Genomic DNA, 27,087 nt, shown 5'->3' with positions numbered 1-27,087 from the left:
TCGTAGTTTTACACTTACTAAAGGTTTCTCCTGAAGCTCTGTGCACTTATATAACTGTCCAAGAAGAGAGGGCATTGTCTTCACCATGGTTTCAGCATTCTTCAACCAATTTCCAATGATTACATTTACCAAACATTTGCTGAATTCAATCACAGAGAATAAGTTAAATAAACATGTTTATTCTAATTCAACCTCTACAGCTATTCAAAGGCAAACTTGGCATAATTATTATTCACACCTACAATAGAAACAGAACAAACTGGACTTTGCAGCCCATGATGCACTCAGTAGAGACAGAAGAGGATGGTATGAAATTGTTGCACTTTTTTTTGAAAGTTTTGCAGAAATCACCCTCCATATTGTTTCACCTAACATGTGTTTTCAGAACAGTGGAGGAAGCAGAGGAATCCCCTGTAGACTATTGAGACACAGCCATATAGCGTATCCATTTGTGACATCATCTTCATGCAGAGTTCAGAGGTCAGGAGATAGAGGTCATGTGAGATGTTTCAGGTAGTTCCTCAGTATCTGCGGAATGTCCAAGCGGTCTATGGACGTCATTTTATTAACCACGGGGAGGTGTCTCCGAATCGCAAGCCGTGTCAGTGACATCAGAGTATTGGGACAAACTGGAAATAAAACACAGGGGAGGTTCTAGTTAATTCAATGAAATACGAGAATGTCTCCAATGTTCTCAGCATTAACAACCATCAATCAATTAGAGTTACAAAACAGACTGAATATGTGACAGTACAATATGTAACAAATGTATAACTTATGTGTAACAAATGTAACGGAAGTATAATAACTCTTTAACAAATATGAAACAACTGTTTCACAAATATGATACAAAAGTAAAACAAGTGTGTGTGATGTTCTCACCTCTCTCCTTGAGCAGCAGAGCCACCGCCTCGTTCTGCTTGGTGGTCTTGTCAATAATCAGCGTGGGCAGATACACGTCTGCCCCAAAGTCTATGAGCAGCTGTATGTATTCCACTCCACAGCCATACCTCAGACACATCTCCAGCACCGTCTTGGGCTGCTTGATCCTGGCCAGCATCTTCTCTGACTTACAGTTGTAGTCAGGATTAGCCCCGTGGAGCAGCAGCAGCTTGAAACAGTCCAGGTGTCCATATACAGCGGATATGTACAGGGGTCCCCTGCAGGCTGTGGCGTTGGAGGCCCACTCGGGGACTTTGGGCCAGACGTCGACCTCGGCTCCAAACTGAAGCAGCTCCCTGAGGACCTCCACGTCTCCCTCGCGGGCGGCGGTCAGCACCGGGGAACAGTTGTTGTACGGGCTGCCGTTGGGGTCGGCTCCAGCCTTCAGTAAGACCACAACACAGTCCAGGTGTTTACCACTGACCGCTGTAAACAGAGGGGTCTGGGCCTTCACATCTAGACTGTCCACCTGCAAAACCAATCAATCACCAAACAATAATGAATCAATAGGTTAAATCACATTTATTTCTAAAGCCATGTTTCCATCAGCAGCTGTCACAACAGGCTTTTACAGTAACATGGAGTAAATGACTGTTGTTTGAATCAACTTTAACTCTAAAAGTGCAGACTAAATTCAACCAGGATGTTTTAGTCCATGTCAGGAGTAGGTGTCTGGGTACAAGAAGTGAGTCAAAAGTACTCTATCGCCATATCTCACCTCCGCTCCGTGCTCCAGCAGGAGTTCCAGACACCTCAGGTGTCCGTGTGCTGCGGCAGTCCGTAGGGGGGTAACAGGGATCCCCCAGCCGCTTCTGCTGTTGATAGACTTTCTGTAGCTCTCCTGGGACAACAGCTCAGCTAACACCACCACGTCATCACTGCTCACTGCCTGGTTCAGAGCCTGGGGAACAGAGCAGTATTATACTTCCACTTATACCTCCACCATACACACAGTGTTATTGGGCTGCGCTGCTGGGTGGTATTCACTACACTCAAAACACAAAAAACCTGAAGCAGGGAGGTACTATCTGAACTTGTTCAATAAAATAAGCTTGTCATTTGTAAATGATGTCCTTATGAATACGACCCTGGTTAGATCACACCCATGTAGACTTGGAAGTCACACCCTCTGATGCTGTGCAAGTCTACTGATGCTGTCTCAGTGATAGGTTGCTAAGTTACAAAGCACTGCAAGCTCATTGGCTGTACCTGGCCATGCTCATTGTCCTCCTCATCCTCTTCCTTGGGCTGAAGCAGAGAGAAGATCTTGGAGACGTCCATTAGACTCATCTTGAGAGGGTTGGTGGCTGTGTTGATACTGTCTAGGACCATACTGTTACTATAGCTGTAACAGTTACAACTCCCCCATCTATTTCACTTTATATATTCACTTTATATATTATCTACCTCACTTGCTTTGGCAATGTTAACACATGATTCCCATGCCAATAAAGCCCTTGAATTGAATTGAATTGAATTGAGAAGAGAGAGAGGAGAGAGAGAAGGGGGGGATACAATTCAGTTAATGAATAACCTTTATAGATCCTCGGAGAGAAAATTGGAATCAGACACCGGCATCAGACAAGGACAGGGAGAATACAAACACACAGGCATAGCTAAACTGTTTGGGTTTGTACCAACCAGGACTAATCTGTGCTTCAGGACAGTAATAGATAGAGATGGAATAAATAGAGACAGGGAATATATAGAGACAGGAATAGATTGAGACAGGGAATAGATAATAGAAAGGAATAGATAGACAGTGAATAGATATAGATAGGAATAGTCAGAGACCAGAATGGATAGACAAGGAATAGCTAGAGACAGGAATAGATAGAGACCGGAATAGATATAGATAGGGAATAAATAAAGACAGGGAATAGATATAGATAGGGAATAAATAGAGACAGGGAATAGCTAGAGACAGGAATAGATAGAGACCGGAATAGATATAGATAGGGAATAAATAGAGACAGGGAATAGATAAAAGACAGGAATAGATAGAGACAGGGAATATATAATAGAAAGTAATACATAGAGACAGGGAATAGATAGAGACAGGGAATAAATAGAGACAGGAATAGATAGAGACAGGGAATAGATAGAGACCGGAATAGATAGAGACAGGGAATAGATAGAGTCAGGGAATAAATAGAGACCGGAATAGATAGAGACGGGGAATAGATAGAGTCAGGGAATAGATAGAGACAGGGAATAAATAGAGACAGGAATAGATAGAAACAAGAAATAGATAGAGACAGGGAATGAATAGAGACAGGAATAGATAGAGACAAGGAATAGATAGAGACAGGGAATAAATAGAGTCAGGGAATAGATAAAAGACAGGAATAGATAGAGACAGGGAATAGATAGAGACAGGGAATAAATAGAGACAGAGAATAAATAGAGACAGGGAATAGATAGAGACAGGAATAGATAGAGACAGGGAATAAATAGAGACAGGAATAGATAGAGACAAGGAATAGATAGAGACAGGGAATAAATAGAGTTAGGGAATAGATAAAAGACAGGAATAGATAGAGACAGGGAATAGATAGAGACAGGGAATCGATAGAGACAGGGAATAGATAGAGTCAGGGAATAGATAGAGACAGGGAATAAATAGAGACAGGGAATAGATATAAATAGGGAATAGATAGAGACAGGGAATAAATAGAGCCTGGAATAGATAGAGACAGGGAATAAATAGAGACCGGAATAGATAGAGAGAGGGAATAAATAGAGACCAGAATAGATAGAGACAGGGAATAGATAGAGACAGGGAATAGATAGAGACAGGGAATAGATAGAGTCAGGGAATAGATAGAGACAGGGAATAAATAGAGACAGGGAATAGATATAAATAGGGAATAGATAGAGACAGGGAATAAATAGAGCCTGGAATAGATAGAGACAGGGAATAAATAGAGACCGGAATAGATAGAGAGAGGGAATAAATAGAGACCAGAATAGATAGAGACAGGGAATAAATAGAGACCGGAATAGATATAGACAGGGAATAGATACAGTCAGGGAATAGATAGAGACAGGGATAGATAGAGACAGGGATTAGATAGAGTCAGGGAATAGATAGAGACAGGGATAGATAGAGACAGGGATTAGATAGAGACAGGGAATAGATAGAGACAGGGAATAGATAGAGACAGGGAATAGATAGAGACAGGGAATATATAGAGACAGGGAATAGATATAGACAGGGAATATATAGAGACAGGGAATATATAGAGACAGGGGATAGATAGAGACAGGGAATATATAGAAACAGGGAATAGATAGAGACAGGGACAGATAGAGACAGGGAATAGATAGAGACAGAAATAGATAAGCCACTTAAGTGCTGGGAATGTTTGTGTTACATGCATCTCTCACACACACTACATAGAGACCAGTTCACAGAATAATATATACAATTCAGTTCATTTACTATCAGACATCTGTAAATGTGTTATCGGAAGCCAAGTAGGATGAGCACTTCTTGGAATAGACATTACTATGCAAGAGTTAAATTAGTAAACTCCACATCCTCGCCATATGGGTTTGCACAACTTTGCAGAGAGGGCATAATGGGGAACTGAAAATGAAATATTTCTAAGTATGATCATGGAAAATACGATCAAATAGCAACAGATTTGGGGATTGTTAAAAACTTCCAACCCAGACAGAATCCCATTCCCCATGTAACTCCTGCTATAGCTACCATGATCCAAAGACCCAGAGCCACACAGCAAATGGTGGTTAACAATGCTTTCCACTTACCTCACCTACAGGGTCACCAACCAGGGATTTTTCTGCCAACAATGTTAATCAGGACGTTGGTAGTAAACACTTACCACTCTCTTATAACTCCATGGTCCGTTGGTCACGTGAAGGAAGAGGAGACTCCAAGAGGAATGTGTTACTGTATCCACACAGGGACTGGGGTCTGAGAGCTGTGTGTGTGTGCATGTATGTGTAGGCACACGGGTGTGCATATGTGTTGCTGTCTAACACAGCAGAGCAGAGAGGGGGTCTGGCTGGCTGGGTGCTGCTTGGGGGCTATTTTTAGTCCCACAGATGGACCTATCTAAACTTCCATTCTTGGAGAACTGTGGGGGGGTTATAATTAGATGGGTGATAGACTAGTGACACTGACACTCAGGCTGTGAGTTTGGTTGGTGGGCAGGGGCCTTGGTACTCCCTGGTGTTTCACTGTGTCCTAAGTAAAGATCACATGATAAGGCAGCACTTCTAGTTCTGATGGTCAGTAGTAGAAATACACAACTAGACTACTCTACCAGCAAACATGTCATTCAATGATGTGTGATCTGAAATCAGATAGGCTTACTTCAGTCCATTTTAATTTTAGCTTGCCATAATCACCAAAAGTAACTTTAACCCTTTAGTTTAAAAAAAAAAAAGTGTATGTACTCTGCTGCCTGTGACTGGAACGAATTGCAAAAATCGCTGAAGTTGGAGACTTTTATCTCCCTCACCAACTTCAAACATCAGCTAGCTGAGCAGCTAACCGATCGCTGCAGCTGTACATAATCTATTGGTAAATAGCACACCCATTTTCACCTACCTCATCCCTACTGTTTTTATTTATTTACTTTTCTGCTCTTTTGCACACCAATATCTCTACCTGTACATGACCATCTGATCATTTATCACTCCAGTGTTAATCTGCAATATTGTAATTATTCGCCTACCTCCTCATGCCTTTTGCATACATTGTATATAGACTCCCCTTTTTTTCTACTGTGTTATTGACTTGTTAATTGTTTACTCCATGTGTAACTCTGTGTTGTCTGTTCACACTGCTATGCTTTATCTTGGCCAGGTCGCAGTTGCAAATGAGAACCTGTTCTCAACTAGCCTACCTGGTTAAATAAAGGTGAAAAAAAAAAAAAAAAAAATGTTTAGTGAAATCCTTTAAGATAAATGATTTGTGTCTATGTGTAACAGGCCTGTCATCACCTCCATTTCTTTAGTTTGCACTGTGACTGGCATCCATCTTATAGTCTGTGCGCAGCTGTCTGACTGTCAGAGGCTGTTGTAGACTATCAGCTGTTCACACAGCCCTGCCCTGCCTGCAGAACCATGATCAAGAAGACCTCTGAATTTGTAGAAGTATGGTGGTCATGGTCATCTTACATTCCTTTCCAAGATGATCTACACATTCCAGGCATTTTGGGAAGTGAAGTCTGTTTCCGCCTCTCAAAAACACAGGGAAGGGAAATTATTTGATGTAACCATTGTTTGCTTATAGCTTAGATTACTTTGTCCTTATAACTAAACTGAAAATGTAGCCAATTTCTGAAAGTAGGCCTGCTTTTGTAGTTTAATTATGCCTGCCTATAACATACATGCAGGTAATAAAGTATACTATGATATAATATCATAAAGCATCACGATTTACATAAAATGTTGTCACATAAAAATATATACGCAGGCAGATAACAAGGTTAGCCAAAAGTATTTCTAAATATGAACTTTTTCCGGCCCTCTTCATCTACCCCCCTCCAGTGCGCTAGGTGGCGGTAAATACTCATTGTTAGCAGCACTGCGCTTGCAAGAAGAAAATATTTGCCCTGTTGTAGTTTTGGGTGTGTAACTAGCTATCTAACGCGTTTTAGATTTTATATAATAGCTAGCTAATTCATCACAAAGTTTGGGGATACATAATTGCGCCAACAAAGTTAGGTTTTTAATGTTACGTGTACGTTGCAGTTGTTTACACTTTACTGTATTCGTTGAGGCTGGACGTTATGGTCTGCTGGCAGCGGTAAAGCTAGCTAGTTTAGGTAGCATCAATCCAACTTTCGTCAACTCCTCTCGTTACGTGATTCAGTTGTCCGTCAGTTGATCAGAAAATCACGAAAATAATATCACATAGTGGCCACAGTGTTGGATATTAGGTCGGTTTGTTCAACCTTTGAAAGTCGAAGTTACGTTGGCGTTCATCATAAACAAATGCGTCGCCATGTGGGCGGAAGTTGTGTTCCCTAGACATTGAAGTGGCATTTCTGGCGGCGTGAAAATAGCTTTTTCTTGGCCCTAGGTATGGAGGAGAACGAGGCACTGGAGATCTACTGCAGGAGAATGATAACACAGGTCAACAATCAACTAAACCCAGAAACTGCAGGGGAGAGGGGGTGGAGAGAGAGGCAGGAGGAGAGGGGGGAAGAGGGGGAGAGAACAGCTCTCCGAGTGAGGGGGAGGAAGAGGTTGCAGAGTGAGGTGTGGAGGAGGATGATCATACAAATACACAGAAAACAGAACACAGAAACTACAGCAGCGAGTGAGAGGCAGAAGGAAAAGACTGTGAGGAGACAGAGGGAGTGTGAGGACCTTGCAGGAGAGCCTGTCCCTATACAGCTCATTTCTGCCCTGAAGATGAAGACTTTCACAGAGGAGATGAGACGGGTGAGACAGACACTTTATCTGGGCATAGTAACTGTATCAATTCTGGTGGGTCTACCCTGGTTTAGTCTCATTGTTTCTCAGCCGTATCTCTCTATGTGTGTGTGTGAATTAACAGGCCATGGACACGGAGCTGCATGACCCATCAGTGTGTGGAGTGTGTGTGCAGCAGCAGGCAGCTTTGTCCCTAAACACCTTCATCAGGAGGAAGACTACTCAACTAGACACTAACATACTGGAGGATAAACTACACACACACCTCTATAACAGGGTACAACACACACACACACCTCTGCAACAGGGTACAACACACACACACCTCTGCAACAGGGTACAACACACCTCTACAACAGGGTACAACACCTCTACAACAGGGTACAGTACAACACACCTCTACAACAGGGTACAACACACCTCTACAACAGGGTACAACACAACACACCTCTACAGCAGGGTACAACACATCTCTACAACAGGGTACAACACACCTCTACAACAGGGTACAACACACCTCTACAGCAGGGTACAACACATCTCTACAACAGGGTACAACACACCTCTACAACAGGGAACAACACACCTCTACAACAGGGTACAACACAACACACCTCTACAACAGGGTACAACACCTCTACAACAGGGTACAGTACAACACACCTCTACAACAGGGTACAGTACAACACACCTCTACAACAGGGTACAACACACCTCTACAACAGGGTACAACACACCTCTACAACAGGGAACAACACACCCCTACAACAGGGTACAACACACCTCTACAACAGGGTACAACACAACACACCTATACAACAGGGTACAACACACAACACCTCTACAACAGGGTACAACACAACACACCTCTACAGCAGGGTACAACACACCCCTACAACAGGGTACAACACACCCCTACAACAGGGTACAACACACCTCTACAACAGGGTACAACACACCTCTACAACAGGGTACAACACAACACACCTCTACAACAGGGTACAACACACCCCTACAACAGGGTACAACACACCTCTACAACAGGGTACAACACACCTCTACAACAGGGTACAACACACCTCTACAACAGGGTACAACACACCTCTACAACAGGGTACAACACACCTCTACAACAGGTTACAGTACAACACCCCTCTACAACAGGGTACAACACACCACTATAACAGGGTACAACACAACACACCTCTACAACAGGGTACAACACAACACACCTCTACAACAGGGTACAACACACCACACCTCTACAGCAGGGTACAACACACCTATAACAGGGTACAGTACAACACACCTCTACAACAGGTACAACACACCTCTACAACAGGTACAACACACCTCTACAACAGGTACAACAGACCTCTACAACAGGGTACAGTACAACACACCTCTACAACAGGGTACAACACACCTCTACAACAGGGTACAACAGACCTCTACAACAGGTTACAGTACAACACCCCTCTACAACAGGGTACAACACACCTCTATAACAGGGTACAACACACCTCTACAACAGGTACAACAGACCTCTACAACAGGGTACAGTACAACACACCTCTACAACAGGGTACAGTACAACACACCTCTACAACAGGGTACAACACACCTCTACAACAGGTTACAGTACAACACCCCTCTACAACAGGGTACAACACCCCTCTACAACAGGGTACAACACACCTCTACAACAGGGTACAACAAACCTCTACAACAGGGTACAACACACCTCTACAACAGGGTACAACACACCACACCTCTACAGCAGGGTACAACACCCCTCTACAACAGGGTACAACACACCTCTACAACAGGGTACAACAAACCTCTACAACAGGGTACAACACACCTCTACAACAGGGTACAACACACCACACCTCTACAGCAGGGTACAACACACCACTATAACAGGGTACAGTACAACACACCTCTACAACAGGGTACAGTACAACACACCTCTACAACAGGGTACAACACACCTCTACAACAGGTACAACAGACCTCTACAACAGGGTACAGTACAACACACCTCTACAACAGGGTACAGTACAACACACCTCTACAACAGGGTACAGTACAACACACCTCTACAACAGGGTACAGTACAACACACCTCTACAACAGGGTACAGTACAACACACCTCTACAACAGGTACAACACACCTCTACAACAGGGTACAGTACAACACACCTCTACAACAGGGTACAACAGACCTCTACAACAGGGTACAACAGACTTCTACAACAGGGTACAGTACAACACACCTCTATAACAGGGTACAACACACACACACACCTCTGCAACAGGGTACAACACACACACACCTCTGCAACAGGGTACAACACACCTCTACAACAGGGTACATTACAACACACCTCTACAACAGGGTACAACACACCTCTACAACAGGGTACAACACACCTCTACAACAGGGTACAACACACCTCTACAACAGGGTACAGTACAACACACCACTACAACAGGGAACAACACACCTCTACAACAGGGTACAACACACCACTACAACAGGGTACAACACACCTCTACAACAGGGTACAACACACCTCTACAACAGGGTACAACACACCTCTACAACAGGGTACAACACACCTCTACAACAGGGTACAGTACAACACACCACTACAACAGGGTACAACACACCACTACAACAGGGTACAACACACCTCTACAACAGGGTACAACACACCTCTACAACAGGGTACAACACACCTCTACAACAGGGTACAACACACCTCTACAACAGGGTACAGTACAACACACCTCTACAACAGGGTACAACAGACCTCTACAACAGGGTACAACACACCACTATAACAGGGTACAACACAACACATCTCTACAACAGGGTACAACAGACCTCTACAACAGGTTACAGTACAACACACCTCTACAACAGGGTACAACACACCTCTACAACAGGTTACAGTACAACACACCTCTACAACAGGGTACAACACACCTCTACAAAAGGGTACAGTACAAAACATCTCTACAACAGGGTACAGTACAACACACCTCTACAACAGGGTACAACACACCTCTACAACAGGGTACAACACACCTCTACAACAGGGTACAACACACCTCTACAACAGGGTACAGTACAACAGACCTCTACAACAGGGTACAACAGACCTCTACAACAGGTTACAGTACAACACACCTCTACAACAGGGTACAACACACCTCTACAACAGGTTACAGTACAACACACCTCTACAACAGGGTACAACACACCTCTACAAAAGGGTACAGTACAAAACATCTCTACAACAGGGTACAGTACAACACACCTCTACAACAGGGTACAACACACCTCTACAACAGGGTACAACACACCTCTACAACAGGGTACAACACACCTCTACAACAGGGTACAGTACAACACACCTCTACAACAGGGTACAACAGACCTCTACAACAGGGTACAACAGACCTCTACAACAGGGTACAACACACCTCTACAACAGGGTACAGTACAACACACCTCTACAACAGGGTACAGTACAACACACCTCTACAACAGGGTACAACACACCTCTACAACAGGGTACAACACACCTCTACAAAAGGGTACAACACAGGAAGACGGATTGCACATAGAGTACAGGATATTCAATTGTGGTGTTCCTTTCTGCTTCTGTCTTGTCAATACATTCCCTGCTTTGGTCTGTTATTATTTTAGGTTTCTGTGCCAAAATGGCCGTCTAAACTACCAACTGTCCCAGAAAAAAATATGGTGTGTAGTGGGTGAAGTAACCTGTGTTCTTATGTGTTGTAGGACGCTGTGTGTCTGTTGGGAGAGTTGCTAAGGGGCCTCCCCAAGCCCTCTGACGCCCCCAGTGGGATTTGGGAACAACTGCAGGCCAGAGGAAGACAGCAACTTGGGGTTACCTTGGAGACAGAACAGGAATCTGGATGTACCCAGACAAGAGAACGTCAATCTGGGGTTACCCTGACGACAGTACAAGAACTGAGCTAAGTGCACCCTCATGCTGGCCATGTGACTGAGCATAGCAGAAATGGCACCCTTTTCCCTATGTAGTGAACAAGTTTTGCGTCGAGACAGCCCTACTTGGGAAGTGGATTGCAGCCTGTGATTTTCACTGAGTGTCATTGATCATGTGTATTATGAGATTCATCTTATAAAAGAAAATACAATTCCAACTGCAGTACAAAATACATTTTATTTTTGTATTCAAGTTTCACATACAATACTGTTAAAAGCAAATGAGCATCGTGGTTTTCTCAGTCCTTTGACCGTCCATTATGCCTTCAGTAAACATTAGAACAACTTCCTGGGTTATACAGTCCAATATCACAAACAGTTACAACACAGTCATTATAGTTCAGCCATGGAGAGTGTTCATGCAATGTACACATGTTAAATACAGAGGAACAAGTAAATGCAGTACGTTTCACATTTCTAATGTTCGAGCCAATAGCAACATTAGCTGAAGAACGCTCAACTCCGTTCGCTTATATCGAGGCAGAGTTGAGTTTTGATAACTGGTTGCATGATGTGCGAGCAACAACATTGAGGCACCATCAGTTGATACTTGTTAAAAAGTCAATTCTGAAAATGCCTACCTGCCCCTATATTTGTCCTGTACAACCTGTATAACCGCGGTGCCAAAATTCATACTTTGAATAAAAACTTTTAGCGAATACAGACCTAGACTTTTTCCTAATTTATGTTGCTTGTAAACTCTCTGTTTATTATCTATGCATAGTCACTTTACCCCTACCTACATGTACACTGCTGCTACTCACTGTTTATTATCTATGCATAGTCACTTTACCCCTACCTACATGTACACTGCTGCTACTCACTGTTTATTATCTATGCATAGTTACTTTACCCCTACCTACATGTACACTGCTGCTACTCACTGTTTATTATCTATGCATAGTCACTTTACCCCTACCTACATGTACACTGCTGCTACTCTCTGTTTATTATCTATACATAGTCACTTCACCCCTACCTACATGTACACTGCTGCTACTCACTGTTTATTATCTATCCATAGTCACTTTACCCCTACCTACATGTACAAATGACCTCAACTAACCTGTACCCCAGCACATTGACTCGGTACATTGAAAATTCTAGCCCTTCAGCTGCTGCCATAGAAGTGCCCATCCATGAAGGCTCAAGGTCATTGGCCACAGATAAAATCACGTTATATGTACAGTAGCTTTGATTGGACTGATCATGTCAACATCATACTTTCACAATTTTAGCTAGCAAGCTAGACAAGCAGTCATCATCATGAATCAAGACGACAATCTACTGGCAAATCCAATTTAATCCTTGTCATAGGAAGAGAAATAATGAAGAGAAATTATAGATAGAACGTATCGGTGCTCATCGGCCATTGGACATTAACATTAAGTTGGAAATCGCAAATTCAACGAGTGGTTTGGAAGGAATCAGTGGCTGTGTGGACAAGGCTCTCCTGGCCTCTTATAGTCTGCACTTGGGTAAGATGTAAGTATCCCATGTGCCTCACCCTAATAATTTACCCCTCTTAATTTTGCCTACTGTTCTGTCTGTAGCCTATAAACTGTTTTGGAGAAATGTAAAAATCAAATATTTTAGGTGCTTTCATTGTCTGCTTCTATGACTCCTTTATTCATCCTACTGTTCTGACTCGGTGTACAGAGAGAACACTATAAGAACGGCCCATCTTCTGAATTATGTTGATGTACATTTCAAAAGTGCTAAACGAATAGTTATATTGACTGACATTTCGTCTGTCCTAGCTCGCTCATTGTCTTAATCGAAATTTGCTGATTGCCTCTTATCCGCATGTTGTTCCCTCATGCCATAGTTTGTACATTTCAATTGTCAGTTGAAACCACATTTGTTTAAACAAGTCAGCCATATCAGCTATGTTTTTAAAAGGCAGTAAATGAGGCTGAATGAACTGTTTCGCTGCCAGACAAGGCACCGCTGATAGCCAGGCTCAGCAGTGGTAAGATTTGGGACTGCTGTTGTGTTTATGGTCACCATTATAGTGCAGTTCATGTATTGTTTAGTGTTGTGTATTGGCTTTTCTGGCATGCATTCCACTTTTTTTTTTTGCCCCACCAAGATTTACACGCTAAAATCACCGTTGGAAACCTGGCACCATCCCTATGGTGAATCATGGTGGTGGCAGTATCATGCTGTGGGGATGTTTTTCAGCAGTAGGGACTGGGAGACTAGTCAGGATCAAGGAAAAGATGAATAGAGCAAAGTACAGAGAGATCTTTGATGAAAACCTGCTCCAGAGCGCTCAGGACCTCAGACTGGGACGAAGGTTCACCTTCTAATAGAACAACGACCCTAAGCACACAGCCAAGACAATGAGGGATTGGCTTCAGGACAATTGCTCTGCCAAAACCCGGACTGAAAATAGCTGCAGCGACGTTCCCCATCCAACCTGACAGAGCTTGAGAGGATCTGCAGAGAAGAATGGGAGAAACTCCCCAAATACAGGTGTTCCAAGCTTGTAGCGTCATACCCAAGAAGAATCGAGGCTGTAATCGCTGCCAAAGGTGCTTCGACAAAGTACTGAGTAAATAGTCTGAATACTTGGAAAAACTGAAATATCACATTTACATATTTTCTTTAAAATTAGCAAACATTTTTCAAAAACGTTTTTGCTTTGTCATTATGGGAATCAATTTTAGAATGGGGCTATAATTTAACAAAATATGGAGCAAGTCAAGGGGTCTGAATACTTTCTGAATGCACTGTAAGGTTAACAATGACATTTTAATACTCAAGCACTGATTTAAAAAGAAAACACATAGGATAATGAAGATGATGCTAAAGGTAGGTTCCATGGCATGGAGAAGGTTATAATGACATGTATTACTGAATTCCAGCGATTTAAATGTATCAAAATGAGGTGGTCGTAGGAGAGTGTGTGTGTACTCTTGTCAGGCTTCATCTTGGGTTTCTTGTGGGAGAGACTCTTGGCGTTACACAACGGACAGATAGGAGCGTTATGATGGAACTGTTGATGGCATGGCAGACAGGAATAGGATACATTTACATTTTTGTAACTTAGCAGACGCTCTGCAATAAGTGCATTCATTTGAAGATAGCTAGTTGAGGCAACTACTTCAGTCTTAGGTATACTTTTCCTGAAATAAAGTCATCAGCAAAGTCAGTGTCGTAGGAAAATACACGTGCGGGTTATACATTTTTTTTACAAATGTAATGTAGTAATGTGACATATAAGCGAACAAATGAAAGTGTAGTTTAAAGTATCGTTGTTCTTTCTTTTTAGATCCTTTTCATGATCTAATCCCACTCCAGTACGATAGGTGGCGGTAGGGAGTCACTGTTGACGCTGAACTCGCTACAAATAAATGGTTCTGTTGTGGTTATTCGTGTGTAAACAATTGAGTTGCTAGCAGTCTTTATAATCTCTTAGCTGGCGAATTATTCACACAGTTTGTAGATACACAATTGGAACAACACTTTTTTGAATTTCTTGCACGTTTAAGGTTAGATTTGTATTTTCACGTCGTAGTTTTTGTTGCACTTTACTACAACGCCATTCGTTTCGGCTTGCTAGCGTTTTGTTCTGCAGCAGAACGGCTCTGAAGCCCGTTTAGCTACTATAGATAGTTAACGTCAACCCGATTCTCGTCATCTCTTCTGATTTACGTGACTGTTGTCCGTCAATCGATCAGAAAATCCTGAAAATATTATATCATAGTGGCCACTTTTTTCTTTGATATTAGTTCGGTTTGGTCAACCTTTGAAGACTTACGTTAGCCATTCTTGTCGGCTTCACAGTCAGCGGTCGCCGGTACGATTCATTTGGTTTATTCGTTTTGTTTACTTCTAGATAGCTATCTATCATCAATTCGTAATGCATTCGTGACAGCGTATAGTTTGGTTAAAGGCAGCATAATTCACAATCCCGTTTATTTCCGTCGTCACGTTTGACTCGATCTGAATTTGGTATTGTTTTTTGTTAACAGGTTTTGAGCCCATTATGGACCTTCACAAGATAATCCACGATACCCTGCAGGAGTTCATTCAGACATGCATTCCCGAAGCAGACCTGAGTTCTCTGGATGATGTGTTGCTTCCCTACATCACTGGAGTCCTGGAGGACCTGGGATCTCGGGAGAGCGTGGAGGAGAACTTTGACGTGGAGGTCTTTGTAGAAATGCTGGAGGCCTACATTCCTGGCTTTGCTGAAATTGACAGTGTTAACGTTTGTGATATGATGTTCAGCCTGGCTTCAAAACTAGCCACAGCCCGGAGTTCAGAAAATAGTGTGCCAAAGGCTAGAATGGAGGTCCCACTGACAGTCAGCGCTACCTCCACTGGGCCTCCTGTGAGGGAGATGCACTGCCTTACTACACAGACTGAGGGGGCCACCGCCAAGGTGCCATTCCCTGAGTGGGAGGCCCAGGAGCCGCTCCTTCTGGAGATGTTCCCCAAGTGCAGACTATCAGAGGCCAGGAGTGCGTTGTCCATTGCTAAAGGTGACATGGAGGAGGCTGTCCGCCTCATCATCGAAGGAGACATCCAGCTCAGCCACACGCCTCTAAACGTAAACCATGGGAAGATGGGTTCCCCTCAGGCAGAGCAGAAGATGAAAGAGAGCATCCTGGAGAAGTACATGCTAGTGGACAGAGAGGAGGATAAGAAAACACACAGGCCTGTTGCACCTAAAGATGCCCCTAAGAAACTGGTGCGTTACCACAGCAACCAGGTGGTGACCACAAAAGGGGAGCGGTACCAACTGGTGAAGAAAGAGGAGACGGAGGAGGTGAAGAAAACTTACGTCAGCATCAAACCCGCACGCAAATCCAGATTCCATTGATGACTGACCGGCACTCTTCTGGAACACCAGCCATTGACTTGGTTGTTTACATCCTTTCTGAATGCCTTGTTTTTTTTGTTTTCCTGGTTATGGAAAATGTTTGTTTTTGGTATGTAAGTGTCTGATTTGAAAAGTGTGTGGCCATCGTCTTGCTTCGACTATAATTTCTCCTTTGCAGTGATTCTCTGGCATCATTGTTCTGTTCTCTAGGTGGGTCATGATGTGCTCCTGTAGTGGGCTGGCTTGAACAACTGCTACATTTGATTCTCTTATGTCCAAACTGTGTACTGTTTTTTTTCTCCATTTCAGCAGGTCTGACATGGTACAGATTTTTGGGGGTCAGATATAATTGTTATTGGTATTTTTCCTGGCAGGGGGACTTAGCGATTTGGGGCCTGTTTCAAAACACTATTTTCAGTACTCTATCGCAATACCTTATTCCTCATATAAGGGTAAGTTTAGTCCTTTCAGCCTGTGTACCCATTTTTTTACTAAAATAAAAAAAATATATATATCTTTTTTAAACTAAAATAAGTTAATGGCGAACACATAAACAAGCGGCGCCATGTTGGAGGAAGTTGTTCCTTAGACTGGAAGTGGTATTTCCCGCAGCATGAAAAGGGCCTTTTTTTACTAGCAAGGCACTGGAGATCTACTTCTGGAGAATGATAACCCAGGTCAACAATCAGCTGAACCCAGAAACTACAGGAGAGAGGGAGTGGAGAGAGAGGGGGGAAGAGCAGTCCTCTGAGGGAAGGGGAGGCAGGGGTTGCAGAGTGAGACGTGGAGGAGGATGGTCATACAAGTACACAGAGACCAACCAAGAAAGGAGAGGGGAAGCACCCAACCCTAAAGGACAGAGAGAGAGACAGGAGCCAGGGCTGCAGAGGCAGTGAGAGTCTGTGGACCTTGCAAGAGCAAGGAAAGGACCAACTCTGCTGCCCAGACTGGGACCCAGCTGGTCTCCCTACAGCTCATCTCTGCCCTGCTGCCCAGACTGGGACCCAGCTGGTCCCCCTACAGCTCATCTCTGCCCTGCTGCCCAGACTGGGACCCAGCTGGTCCCCCTACAGCTCATCTCTGCCCTGCTGCCCAGACTGGGACCCAGCTGGTCTCCCTACAGCTCATATCTGCCCTGCTGCCCAGACTGGGACCCAGCTGGTCCCCCTACAGCTCATCTCTGCCCTGCTGCCCAGACTGAGACCCAGCTGGTCCCCCTACAGCTCGTCTCTGCCCTGCTGCCCAGACTGGGACCCAGCTGGTCTCCCTACAGCTCATCTCTGCCTTGCTGCCCTGACTGGGACCCAGCTGGTCTCCCTACAGCTCATCTCTGCCTTGCTGCCCAGACTGGGACCCAGCTGGTCTCCCTACAGCTCATCTCTGCCCTGCTGCCCAGACTGGGACCCAGCTGGTCTCCCTACAGCTCATCTCTGCCCTGCTGCCCAGACTGGGACCCAGCTGGTCTCCCTACAGCTCATCTCTGCCCTGCTGCCCAGACTGGGACCCAGCTGGTCCTCCTACAGCTCATATCTGCCCTGCTGCCCAGACTGGGACCCAGCTGGTCCCTCTACAGCTCATCTCTGCCCTGCTGCCCAGACTGGGACCCAGCTGGTCTCCCTACAGCTCATATCTGCCCTGCTGCCCAGACTGGGACCCAGCTGGTCTCCCTACAGCTCATATCTGCCCTGCTGCCCAGACTGGGACCCAGCTGGTCTCCCTACAGCTCATCTCTTCCCTGAAGCTCCAGACATTCACAGAGGAGATGAGATGGGTAAAATAATATTTCTCTTCACATAACTGTCTATCTTTTGAGCTGCATGTCCCTACTGGCTGTGTCATTTACTGACACACTCTGTGTGTGTGTGTGTGTGTGTGTGTGTGTGTGTGTGTGTGTGTGTGTGTGTGTGTGTGTGTGTGTGTGTGTGTGTGTGTGTGTGTGTGTGTGTGTGTGTGTGTGTGTGTGTGTGAATTAACAGGCCATGGACACGGAGCTGCATGACCCATCACTGTGTGGAGTGTGTGTGCAGCAGCAGGCAGCTTTGTCCCTAAACACCTTCATCAGGAGGAAGACTACTCAACTAGACACTAACATACTGGAGGATAAACTACACACACACCTCTATAACAGGGTACAACACACACACACCTCTATAACAGGGTACAACACACACACACCTCTATAACAGGGTACAACACACACACACCTCTATAACAGGGTACAACACACACACCTCTGTAACAGGGTACAACACACACACACCTCTATAACAGGGTACATCACACACACACCTCTGTAACAGGGTACATCACACACACACCTCTGTAACAGGGTACATCACACACACACCTCTGTAACAGGGTACATCACACACACACACCTCTAACAGGGTACAACACACACACACACCTCTGTAACAGGGTACCACACACACACCTCCGTAACAGGGTACCACACACACACCTCCGTAACAGGGTACCACACAGCACACACCTCCGCAACAGGTACAACACAAACCTCCGCAACAGGTACAACACACACCTCCGCAACAGGTACAACCCCACACACACCTTCGCAACAGGTACAACACAACACACACCTCCGCAACAGGTACAACCCCACACACACCTCTGCAACAGGTACAACACAACACACACCTCTGCAGCAGGGTACAACACAACACACCTCTACAACAGGGTACAACACACCTCTACAACAGGTACAACCCCACACACACCTCTACAACAGGGTACAACACACCTCTACAACAGGGTACAACACAACACACACCTCTGCAACAGATACAACACACACCTCTGCAGCAGGGTACAACACAACACACCTCTACAACAGGGTACAACACACCTCTACAACAGGTACAACCCCACACACACCTCTACAACAGGGTACAACACAACACACACCTCTGCAGCAGGGTACAACACAACACACACCTCTGCAACAGGTACAACACAACACACACCTCTGCAGCAGGGTACAACACAACACACACCTCTGCAGCAGGTACAACACAACACACACCTCTGCAGCAGGGTACAACACAACACACACCTCTGCAGCAGGGTACAACACAACACACACCTCTGCAGCAGGTACAACACAACACACACCTCTGCAGCAGGTACAACACAACACACCTCTACAACAGGGTACAACACACCTCTACAGCAGGGTGAAACAGGGTACAACACACACACAGTACTTTAGACTGCTCACTATCTGTGTTCCTTGCTGTTGAGGTCCTATAGCTGCTGCCATGTTATTATAGTCACTTTCTGTCCTTATGTTCCTGTACACTTAAAAGGCCTTCTGAATGGCAAACAGTCCCGAGAACAACAAGTCTTTTATGAGAACAGAATATTAATCAGTGTTCTCATGTGTTGTAGGACGCAGTGGGAGAATCTCAATTTCATACTCCTCTCGCCGCCTCCTCTAACCCCATTGGAGGAGGTCAGAGAGGTGGTGCCTGTAGCTTTCTCATCCAATGGGTTTTGAGGAGACAGGGAAAGAGGACACCAGGAGAATGCAAATGAGGTTTTCCCAGTATGTTTGTTGGGTGAGTTGCTGAGGAGCCTCCCCAAGCCCTCTGACTCCCCCAGCAGGATCTGGGAACAACTGCAGCCCAGAGGAAGACATAGCAACTTGGGGTTACCTTGGAGACAGAACAGGAATCTGGATGTACTCTGCCAACCCAATGTCAATGAAGGGGTTACCATGGAGACAGAACAGGAATCTGGATGTACTCTGCCAACCCAATGTCAATGAAGGGGTTACCATGGAGACAGAACAGGAATCTGGATGTACTCTGCCAACCCAATGTCAATGAAGGGGTTACCATGAAGGCCCAGAATGTTAACCTGACAGCAGTACAAGAACTGAGCTTAAGGTACCTTCGTACTGGCACTATCAGCGTGTGGACATATCTGAAATATTTCCTACGTACTGCACTACTTCTGATCAGAGCCCTGTGTGACCCAGCCTCTGACTTTCATTGCGTGTCATTGATCATGTGTATTATGAGATTCATCTTATAAAATAAAATACAATTCCAACTGCAGTACAAAATACATTTTATTTTTGTATTCTTGTATTCAAGTTTCACATACAACACTGTTAAAAGCAAATAAGCTTCGTGGTTTTCTCAGTCCTTTGACCGTCCATTATGCCTTCAGTAAACATTAGAACAACTTCCTGGGTTATACAGTCCAATATCACAAACAGTTACAACACAGTCATTATAGTTCAGCCATGGAGACTGTTCATGCAATGTACACATGTTAAATACAGAGGAACAAGTAAATGCAGTACGTTTCACATTTAATGCCAGAACCAATCACAACATGGGTACAGCTACAGTATAGTATTGTGTATTATTGCATATAACATGGTTATGGTCTATTAAACCTTAAGGTTAACAATTACATTTCAACACTCAAGCACTGTTAAAAAGAAAACACTTAATGACGATTACACTAAATGTAGGTTCCATGGCATGGGGAAAGGTTATGACGACATGTTTTACTGAAGTCCAGATGTGAAATTTAGCAATATGAGGTGGTAGTAGGAGTGTGTGTGTGTGTCTACTCGTCAGGCTTCCTCTTAGGTTTCTTGGGGTTGCGGGAGCGACTCTTGGCCTTACACAGTGGACAGATAGGAGCGTTACGATGGATCTGTTGGTGGCATGACAGACAGGCCTGGAGAGAGGACAGAGATGTTAGTGTGTTATTACTATGTAGACACACAGATGTCAGTACAGTGTCATTATTGTGTTGGTACACAGACAGGGGAGAGGTGTGTATGTGTGTACCTTCATAGGAGGGTGTGTACTGTGTACCTTCATGGGAGGAGGCTGTTGTCTGAAGGTGGCGGTCTGGCGGGCATCTTGTTTCCGGGAGACCTGGAGCTGTTGGGCCGCGGCAGCCGCTGCTGCAAGGGATTCTGGGATGGTGGGCTCATGAGGCTCCTTCTGCCACTCAGCCTTCTGCTTCTCAAAGTAACTATGGCAACAGAGATAGAAGATAGCACAGAGAACAGTTGATGTGTGTGTGTGAAAGTGTGTGTGTGTGTGTGTGTATAGGAAGTGTACTGACTCCAGAGAGAGTTTCTCCTCCTCTTCGTTGAGGTTGGGCAGTCTGTGAAGGCCCAGGGTCATCCTGAGGGCATCAACATGTTCCTTCAGGGGTTTGTACTCATCATGGAGCCTCCGCGTCGTCTCCAGCAGCTTGTTCAGGTCGTTCTCTGACTGCTTTATAGTGCTCTCCATCTGGGGAGTAGGAGGACAGAAATACATAAACAATTAAAGGGTAACTCACAACCCCTTCACCTTTAAAAAATGCATCCAGGTGAGAAGTTGTGGGTGGCGGGAATTGCTCATAAATATTCATATTGCGGGTGTGTAAACGTAGTTGTGCCTGATCCCAACACTTTCTCACTAAAGAATATTTACCAGAAGTCCACTGGTACGCTCTGATAATAAAATGATGCATCGTCAGTAAGCATTTCACTGTAAGGTCTACTACACCTGTTGTATTCAGCATTTCACTGTACGGTCTACCACACCTGTTGTATTCAGCATTTCACTTTAAGGTCTACTACACCTGTTGTATTCAGCATTTCACTGTAAGGTCTACTACACCTGTTGTATTCAGCATTTCACTGTAAGGTCTACTACACCTGTTGTATTCAGCATTTCACTGTGAGGTCTACTACACCTGTTGTATTCAGCATTTCACTGTAAAGTCTACTACACCTGTTGTATTCAGCATTTCACTGTGAGGTCTACCTACACCTGTTGTATTCAGCATTTCACTGTAAGGTCTACTACACCTGTTGTATTCAGCATTTCACTGTGAGGTCTACTACACCTGTTGTATTCAGCATTTCACTGTGAGGTCTACCTACACCTGTTGTATTCAGCATTTCACTGTAAGGTCTACTACACCTGTTGTATTCAGCATTTCACTGTAAGGTCTAATACACCTGTTGTATTCAGCATTTCACTGTGAGGTCTACTACACCTGTTGTATTCAGCATTTCACTGTAAGGTCTACTACACCTGTTGTATTCAGCATTTCACTGTGAGGTCTAATACACCTGTTGTATTCAGCATTTCACTGTGAGGTCTAATACACCTGTTGTATTCAGCATTTCACTGTAAGGTCTACTACACCTGTTGTATTCAGCATTTCACTGTAAGGTCTACTACACCTGTTGTATTCAGCATTTCACTGTAAGGTCTACTACACCTGTTGTATTCAGCATTTCACTGTAAGGTCTACTACACCTGTTGTATTCAGCATTTCACTGTAAGGTCTACTACACCTGTTGTATTCAGCATTTCACTGTAAGGTCTACTACACCTGTTGTAGTCAGCATTTCACTGTAAGGTCTACTACACCTGTTGTATTCAGCATTTCACTGTAAGGTCTAATACACCTGTTGTATTCAGCATTTCACTGTGAGGTCTACTACACCTGTTGTATTCAGCATTTCACTGTAAGGTCTACTACACCTGTTGTATTCAGCATTTCACTGTAAGGTCTACTACACCTGTTGTATTCAGCATTTCACTGTAAGGTCTACTACACCTGTTGTATTCAGCATTTCACTGTAAGGTCTACTACACCTGTTGTATTTGGCGCATGTGACTAATAACATTTGATTTGACATAGATGTGCGTGAAACGGTAAACCAAAATGTAGAATTTGTGTGCCTTACTGCCTTTTGAATTTTGTGTAACGTCAATAGTCTAGTCAAGGAAGCATCAAGTAAAATATATTGGTACACTCCACTATATATTGGCGCACTCCACTATATATTGGCGCACTCCACTATATATTGGCGCACTCCACTATATATTGGCGCACTCCACTATATATTGGTACACACCATTGCTAAATAAGGTGCTTGTTTCTATACAAAACCAGAAGGTGGTACCACCCAGCACATCTCGAAGGGAGTGTAATTCATACCGAACCCCTCCCTTGAGGTGACGTATAGGAACCTTCTCCAGGTGCCTCTACATCACAATTTCAATGGTAGAGTTGAACCACTGGGGCAAAAAGAGCTAGATGTACCACTAAAAGACCAAATTACAAAACATTATGAACACCTGCTCTTTCCATGATGTAGACTGACCAGGTGAAACCAGTTGAAAGCTATTATTTATCTCCCTTGTCAAATCCACTTCAAGGGGAGGAAACAGGTTAAAGAAGGATGTTTAAGCCTTGAGACAATTGAGATATGAATTGTGTATGACTGCCATTCAGCGGGTGTATGGGCAAGACAAAAGATTTGTGTCTTTGAACGGGGTATGGTAGTAGGTGTCAGGCGCACCGGTTTGTGTCAAGAACTGCAACGCTGTTGGGTTTTTCACGCTCTACAGTTTCACGTGTGTATAAAGAATGGTTCACCACCCAAAGGACATCCAGCCAACTTGACACAACTGTGGGATGCATCGGCATCAAGATGGCCAGCATCCCTGTGTAATGCTTTCGACACCTTATGTCCATGCCGTGACAAATGTAGACTGTTCTTAGGGAAAGGGGTGCAACTCAATATTAGAAAGGTGTTCTTAATGTTTTGTAAATATCAAAATGAACACACCAGAATTTAGGTTTCACTATAACTAAGCCTAAAACGTCTTTTTCAAACAAAATAACTAAAAAAAATGTATGCGTTAATTTTTCAAATATTTTTGTGCATTCAGAAGTCGAATAGTGGCTTCTGTCTCACACACACACTCTTTATTGCTCTCTCTACTAGAGGTCGACCGATTAATCGGAATGGCCGATTAATTCGGGCCGATTTCAAGTTTTCATAACAATCTGAAATTGGTATTTTTGGGCGGCAATTTAAAAAAAAATTATACCTTTATTTAACTAGGCAAGTCAGTTAAGAACAACTTATTTTCATTGACGGCCTAGGAATTGTGGGTTAACTGCCTTGTTCAGGGGCAGAACGACAGATTTTCCCCTTGTCAGCTCGGGGGATCCAATCTTGCAACATTACCAGTTAACTAGTCCAACGCTATAACCACCTGCCTCTCGTTGCACTCCACGAGGAGCCTGCCTGTTACGCGAATGCAGTAAGCCAAGGTAAGTTTCTAGCTAGCATTAAACGTATCTTATAAAAAACAATCAAATCAATCATCACTAGTTATAACTACACATGGTTCATGATATTACTAGTTTATCTAGCGTGTCCTGCGTTGCATATAATCGATGCAACGCTGGGGAATGATTTAACAAAAGCGCATTTGCGAAAAAAGCACAATCATTGGACGACTGTACCTAACCATAAACACCAATGCCTTTCTTAAAATCAATACACAGAAGTATATATTTTTAAACCTGCATATTTAGCTAAAAGAAATCCAGGTTAGCAGGCAATATTAACCAGGTGAAATTGTGTCATTTCTCTTGCGTTCATTGCACGCAGAGTCAGGGTATATGCAACAGTTGGGGCCGCCTGGCTCATTGCGAAACTAATTTGCCAGATTTTTACGTAATTGTGACATAACATTGAAGGTTGTGCAATGTAAGAATCATAAAACACGGGACGAGATGTTAAAAACTGTCCATTGTGCCAATAGATGGAATGCACTCGCATGAGATTTGCCGTGATGTTGACAGAGTGGCATGGGAGGTTTATTTCTTAGACTGGGGTAAGATGTCAATTTTTGGGACACATCCTCAGTAGTGTGCCTTCGAATCAGTGGGTGTTTCGGCCTTTAATCACTAAACACCCTCATCAAAGGTGGCCAGCTAAAGGGTGATCAAGCCTTAGCTTGTGTCCCATGCCCAATTAAGATGTCCCACAGGACTGTGCAAGGCAGGGGCGTCCTCTTCTCTGAGCCAGCCATACAGCTGACCGCATACCTCATATGCCCTCCTCAAGTTGGAGGGATCTGAATTGAGTTCTCAGGTGGGGGTGAGGGGTCATGAAGTTATAGCCCAGCAAGGGTCCTTCCGTTTGATCCAGATCCACTGGCTACCTCTTTCAGCTGCTTGAGAAACTGCTCTGACGGTCTGCCGCAGAGCCTGTCCATGGATTCCAAGTTCTTTCAGCAACCTGATGATGGAAGAAGCCACGAATCCTCTGCATCCCACTTCAACTGGCCAGACTTTTGCATTCCAGCCACGCTGAGTTGCGTCTGCTGCCAACTCTGTGTAACGCAGTTTCTTACGTTCGTAGGCCTCTTCAACAGAGTTTTCCCACGGGACTGTGAGCTCTATGATGTACACAGCCTTTCGTGAAGGGGACCAGAGTACCATGTCTGGCCTAAGGTTGGTAGAAGCAATCTCAGGTGGAAAAATGAGTTGCTGGCCAATATCGACAAGCATCTTCCAGTCCCGGGCCATAGCTAGGTGTCCAGTTTCTGGCTTTGTAGGAAGATACTTGGGCCTTTTCTGTCCCTCCCGGATGAATGTTGTTGTTTTGACGGGATTGCTTGTTTTTGGAGGTAATGAATTGGTTGCACTCCTCTTGGTCTCAAGTGCTGCAGCCAGGCTCTTGAGGACCTGATTGTGCCTCCAGGTGTAGCGGCCTTGTGAGAGGCTGGTCTTGCAACCTGTCATTATATGCCTGAGAGTCGCTGGAGCTGGGCAGAGGGGGCAGGTCGAGTCCTCGCCATACCATTGATGTAGATTTTTTGGTGATGGAAGCACATCATAAACAGCTCTTATGATGAAGCTGATGTTGCTTGCCTCCATTTGCCAAAGCTCACTCCAGTTGATCTTTCTCCTCTCCAGGCCTTCCCACCGCGTCCATTGCCCTTGTTTAGCAAGAGAGACAGCCTTTGCACTTCTTGCAGTCTCCTCCTGTCTTCGCACCTCCTCGACCACCAGCTTCCTGCGTTCAGATGTTGTTGCCTTATGGAACGTTGGTTTGCTTGCTGCCAGGCCAAAGCCTCCTCTTCCATGCTGGATATTCCCCACAATGTCTTGGTGTCTCAGGGCTGATGTTGCTTGCTGCACAGCATTGGATGATGTCCATTTCCGTCCAGTTTGTAGGGGAGGTGCAGCCTTGCTAATGGTCTGGTCTTTGGAGTCCTTCAATGTCATCTGAAGTCTTACTTTAGAGCACTTGTACTCCTCCGTTAGACTTGTAAGAGGTAGTTCAAGGACCCCTTTGCCATAGAGGCCGATGTTACTCAGGCATCGTGGGACACCCAGCCATTTCTTCACGTATGAGGTAATGGTTCGCTCCATCTTCTTCTAACAAGGATATTTAGACTTAGGGATGCCACCCGTTAGATAAAATAACAAACGGTTCCGTATTTCACTGAAATAATACATGTTTTGTTTTTGAAATTATCATTTCTGGATTTGACCATATTAATGACCAAAGGCTCGTATTTCTGTGTGTTATTATGTTATAATTAAGTCTATGATATGATAGAGCAGTCTGACTGAGCGATGGTAGGCAGCAGCAGTCTGACTGAGCGATGGTAGGCAGCAGCAGTCTGACTGAGCGATGGTAGGCAGCAGCAGGCTGACTGAGCGATGGTAGGCAGCAGCAGTCTGACTGAGCGATGGTAGGCAGCAGCAGTCTGACTGAGCGATGGTAGGCAGCAGCAGTCTGACTGAGAGGTGGTAGGCAGCAGCAGTCTGACTGAGCGATGGTAGGCAGCAGCAGTCTGACTGAGCGATGGTAGGCAGCAGCAGTCTGACTGAGCAATGGTAGGCAGCAGCAGTCTGACTGAGCGATGGTAGGCAGCAGCAGGCTGACTGAGCAATGGTAGGCAGCAGCAGTCTGACTGAGCGATGGTAGGCAGCAGCAGTCTGACTGAGCGGTGGTAGGCAGCAGCAGTCTGACTGAGCGATGGT

At 44.5% G+C, this 27,087-nt stretch overlaps 4 protein-coding genes across 10 annotated transcripts in view; 2 read left to right on the top strand and 2 right to left on the bottom strand.

The window, feature by feature from the left end:
* Positions 1 to 74: 74 nt before the first annotated feature.
* asb12b (ankyrin repeat and SOCS box-containing 12b) lies at positions 75 to 4,950 on the bottom strand. Its single transcript, XM_046296042.1, has 5 exons — positions 4,794 to 4,950; positions 2,152 to 2,398; positions 1,661 to 1,843; positions 883 to 1,411; positions 75 to 629 (listed from the first exon to the last, which is right to left on the bottom strand). Exons 2-5 carry the CDS (start codon positions 2,272 to 2,274, stop codon positions 496 to 498), a joined length of 969 nt encoding a protein of 322 aa, XP_046151998.1. The 5' UTR covers positions 2,275 to 2,398; positions 4,794 to 4,950; the 3' UTR covers positions 75 to 495.
* Positions 4,951 to 6,479: 1,529 nt separating this feature from the next.
* LOC123994182 lies at positions 6,480 to 12,068 on the top strand. Of its 2 annotated transcripts, XM_046296710.1 has the most exons (3): positions 6,490 to 7,368; positions 7,484 to 7,636; positions 11,178 to 12,068. In XM_046296710.1, exons 1-3 carry the CDS (start codon positions 7,006 to 7,008, stop codon positions 11,376 to 11,378), a joined length of 717 nt encoding a protein of 238 aa, XP_046152666.1. In that variant the 5' UTR covers positions 6,490 to 7,005; the 3' UTR covers positions 11,379 to 12,068. The 2 variants fall into 2 exon arrangements, with proteins under 2 accessions (XP_046152667.1, XP_046152666.1); XM_046296711.1 differs by lacking the exon at positions 7,484 to 7,636 and having other exon boundaries at positions 6,480 to 7,368.
* A 1,965-nt stretch (positions 12,069 to 14,033) lies between these two features.
* cuedc2 (CUE domain containing 2) lies at positions 14,034 to 20,323 on the top strand. The gene is made up of 4 exons (XM_046296034.1): positions 14,034 to 15,210; positions 15,386 to 18,010; positions 18,216 to 18,368; positions 19,645 to 20,323. Exon 2 carries the CDS (start codon positions 15,400 to 15,402, stop codon positions 16,237 to 16,239), a length of 840 nt encoding a protein of 279 aa, XP_046151990.1. The 5' UTR covers positions 14,034 to 15,210; positions 15,386 to 15,399; the 3' UTR covers positions 16,240 to 18,010; positions 18,216 to 18,368; positions 19,645 to 20,323.
* LOC123993666 (zinc finger C4H2 domain-containing protein) overlaps positions 20,312 to 27,087 on the bottom strand; it is a 10,942-nt gene continuing 4,166 nt past the window's right edge. For 3 of the 6 annotated variants that reach the window (XM_046296036.1, XM_046296038.1, XM_046296035.1), the window contains exons 3-4: positions 21,066 to 21,521; positions 20,312 to 20,952 (exon numbers count right to left, since the gene is read on the bottom strand). In XM_046296036.1, coding sequence (XP_046151992.1) covers positions 20,839 to 20,952; positions 21,066 to 21,521 — 570 coding nt within the window. In that variant the 3' untranslated portion in view covers positions 20,312 to 20,838. The remainder of the gene's footprint in view (positions 20,953 to 21,065; positions 21,522 to 27,087) is intronic. The other 3 variants (XM_046296040.1, XM_046296041.1, XM_046296037.1) reach the window with 3 other exon arrangements.

Source organism: Oncorhynchus gorbuscha, linkage group LG13 (assembly GCF_021184085.1).
Source record: "Oncorhynchus gorbuscha isolate QuinsamMale2020 ecotype Even-year linkage group LG13, OgorEven_v1.0, whole genome shotgun sequence".
NCBI classification, from domain to species: Eukaryota; Metazoa; Chordata; class Actinopteri; order Salmoniformes; family Salmonidae; genus Oncorhynchus; species Oncorhynchus gorbuscha.
This window is presented reverse-complemented; position numbering and strand designations above follow the sequence as displayed.

Excerpts from the sequence above, each read along its gene's own strand:
- asb12b (XM_046296042.1), bottom strand. The coding sequence starts at position 2,274 with ATGGTCCTAGACAGTATCAACACAGCCACCAACCCTCTCAAGATGAGT. Across the intron at positions 1,844-2,151 it reads AGGACAATGAGCATGGCCAG|GCTCTGAACCAGGCAGTGAG; the intron begins GTACAGCCAATG and ends TCTGTTCCCCAG. Across the intron at positions 1,412-1,660 it reads TGCTGGAGCACGGAGCGGAG|GTGGACAGTCTAGATGTGAA; the intron begins GTGAGATATGGC and ends TTGGTTTTGCAG.
- LOC123994182 (XM_046296710.1), top strand. The coding sequence starts at position 7,006 with ATGGAGGAGAACGAGGCACTGGAGATCTACTGCAGGAGAATGATAACA. Across the intron at positions 7,369-7,483 it reads TCACAGAGGAGATGAGACGG|GCCATGGACACGGAGCTGCA; the intron begins GTGAGACAGACA and ends GTGAATTAACAG. Across the intron at positions 7,637-11,177 it reads ACACACACCTCTATAACAGG|GACGCTGTGTGTCTGTTGGG; the intron begins GTACAACACACA and ends TATGTGTTGTAG.
- cuedc2 (XM_046296034.1), top strand. The coding sequence starts at position 15,400 with ATGGACCTTCACAAGATAATCCACGATACCCTGCAGGAGTTCATTCAG.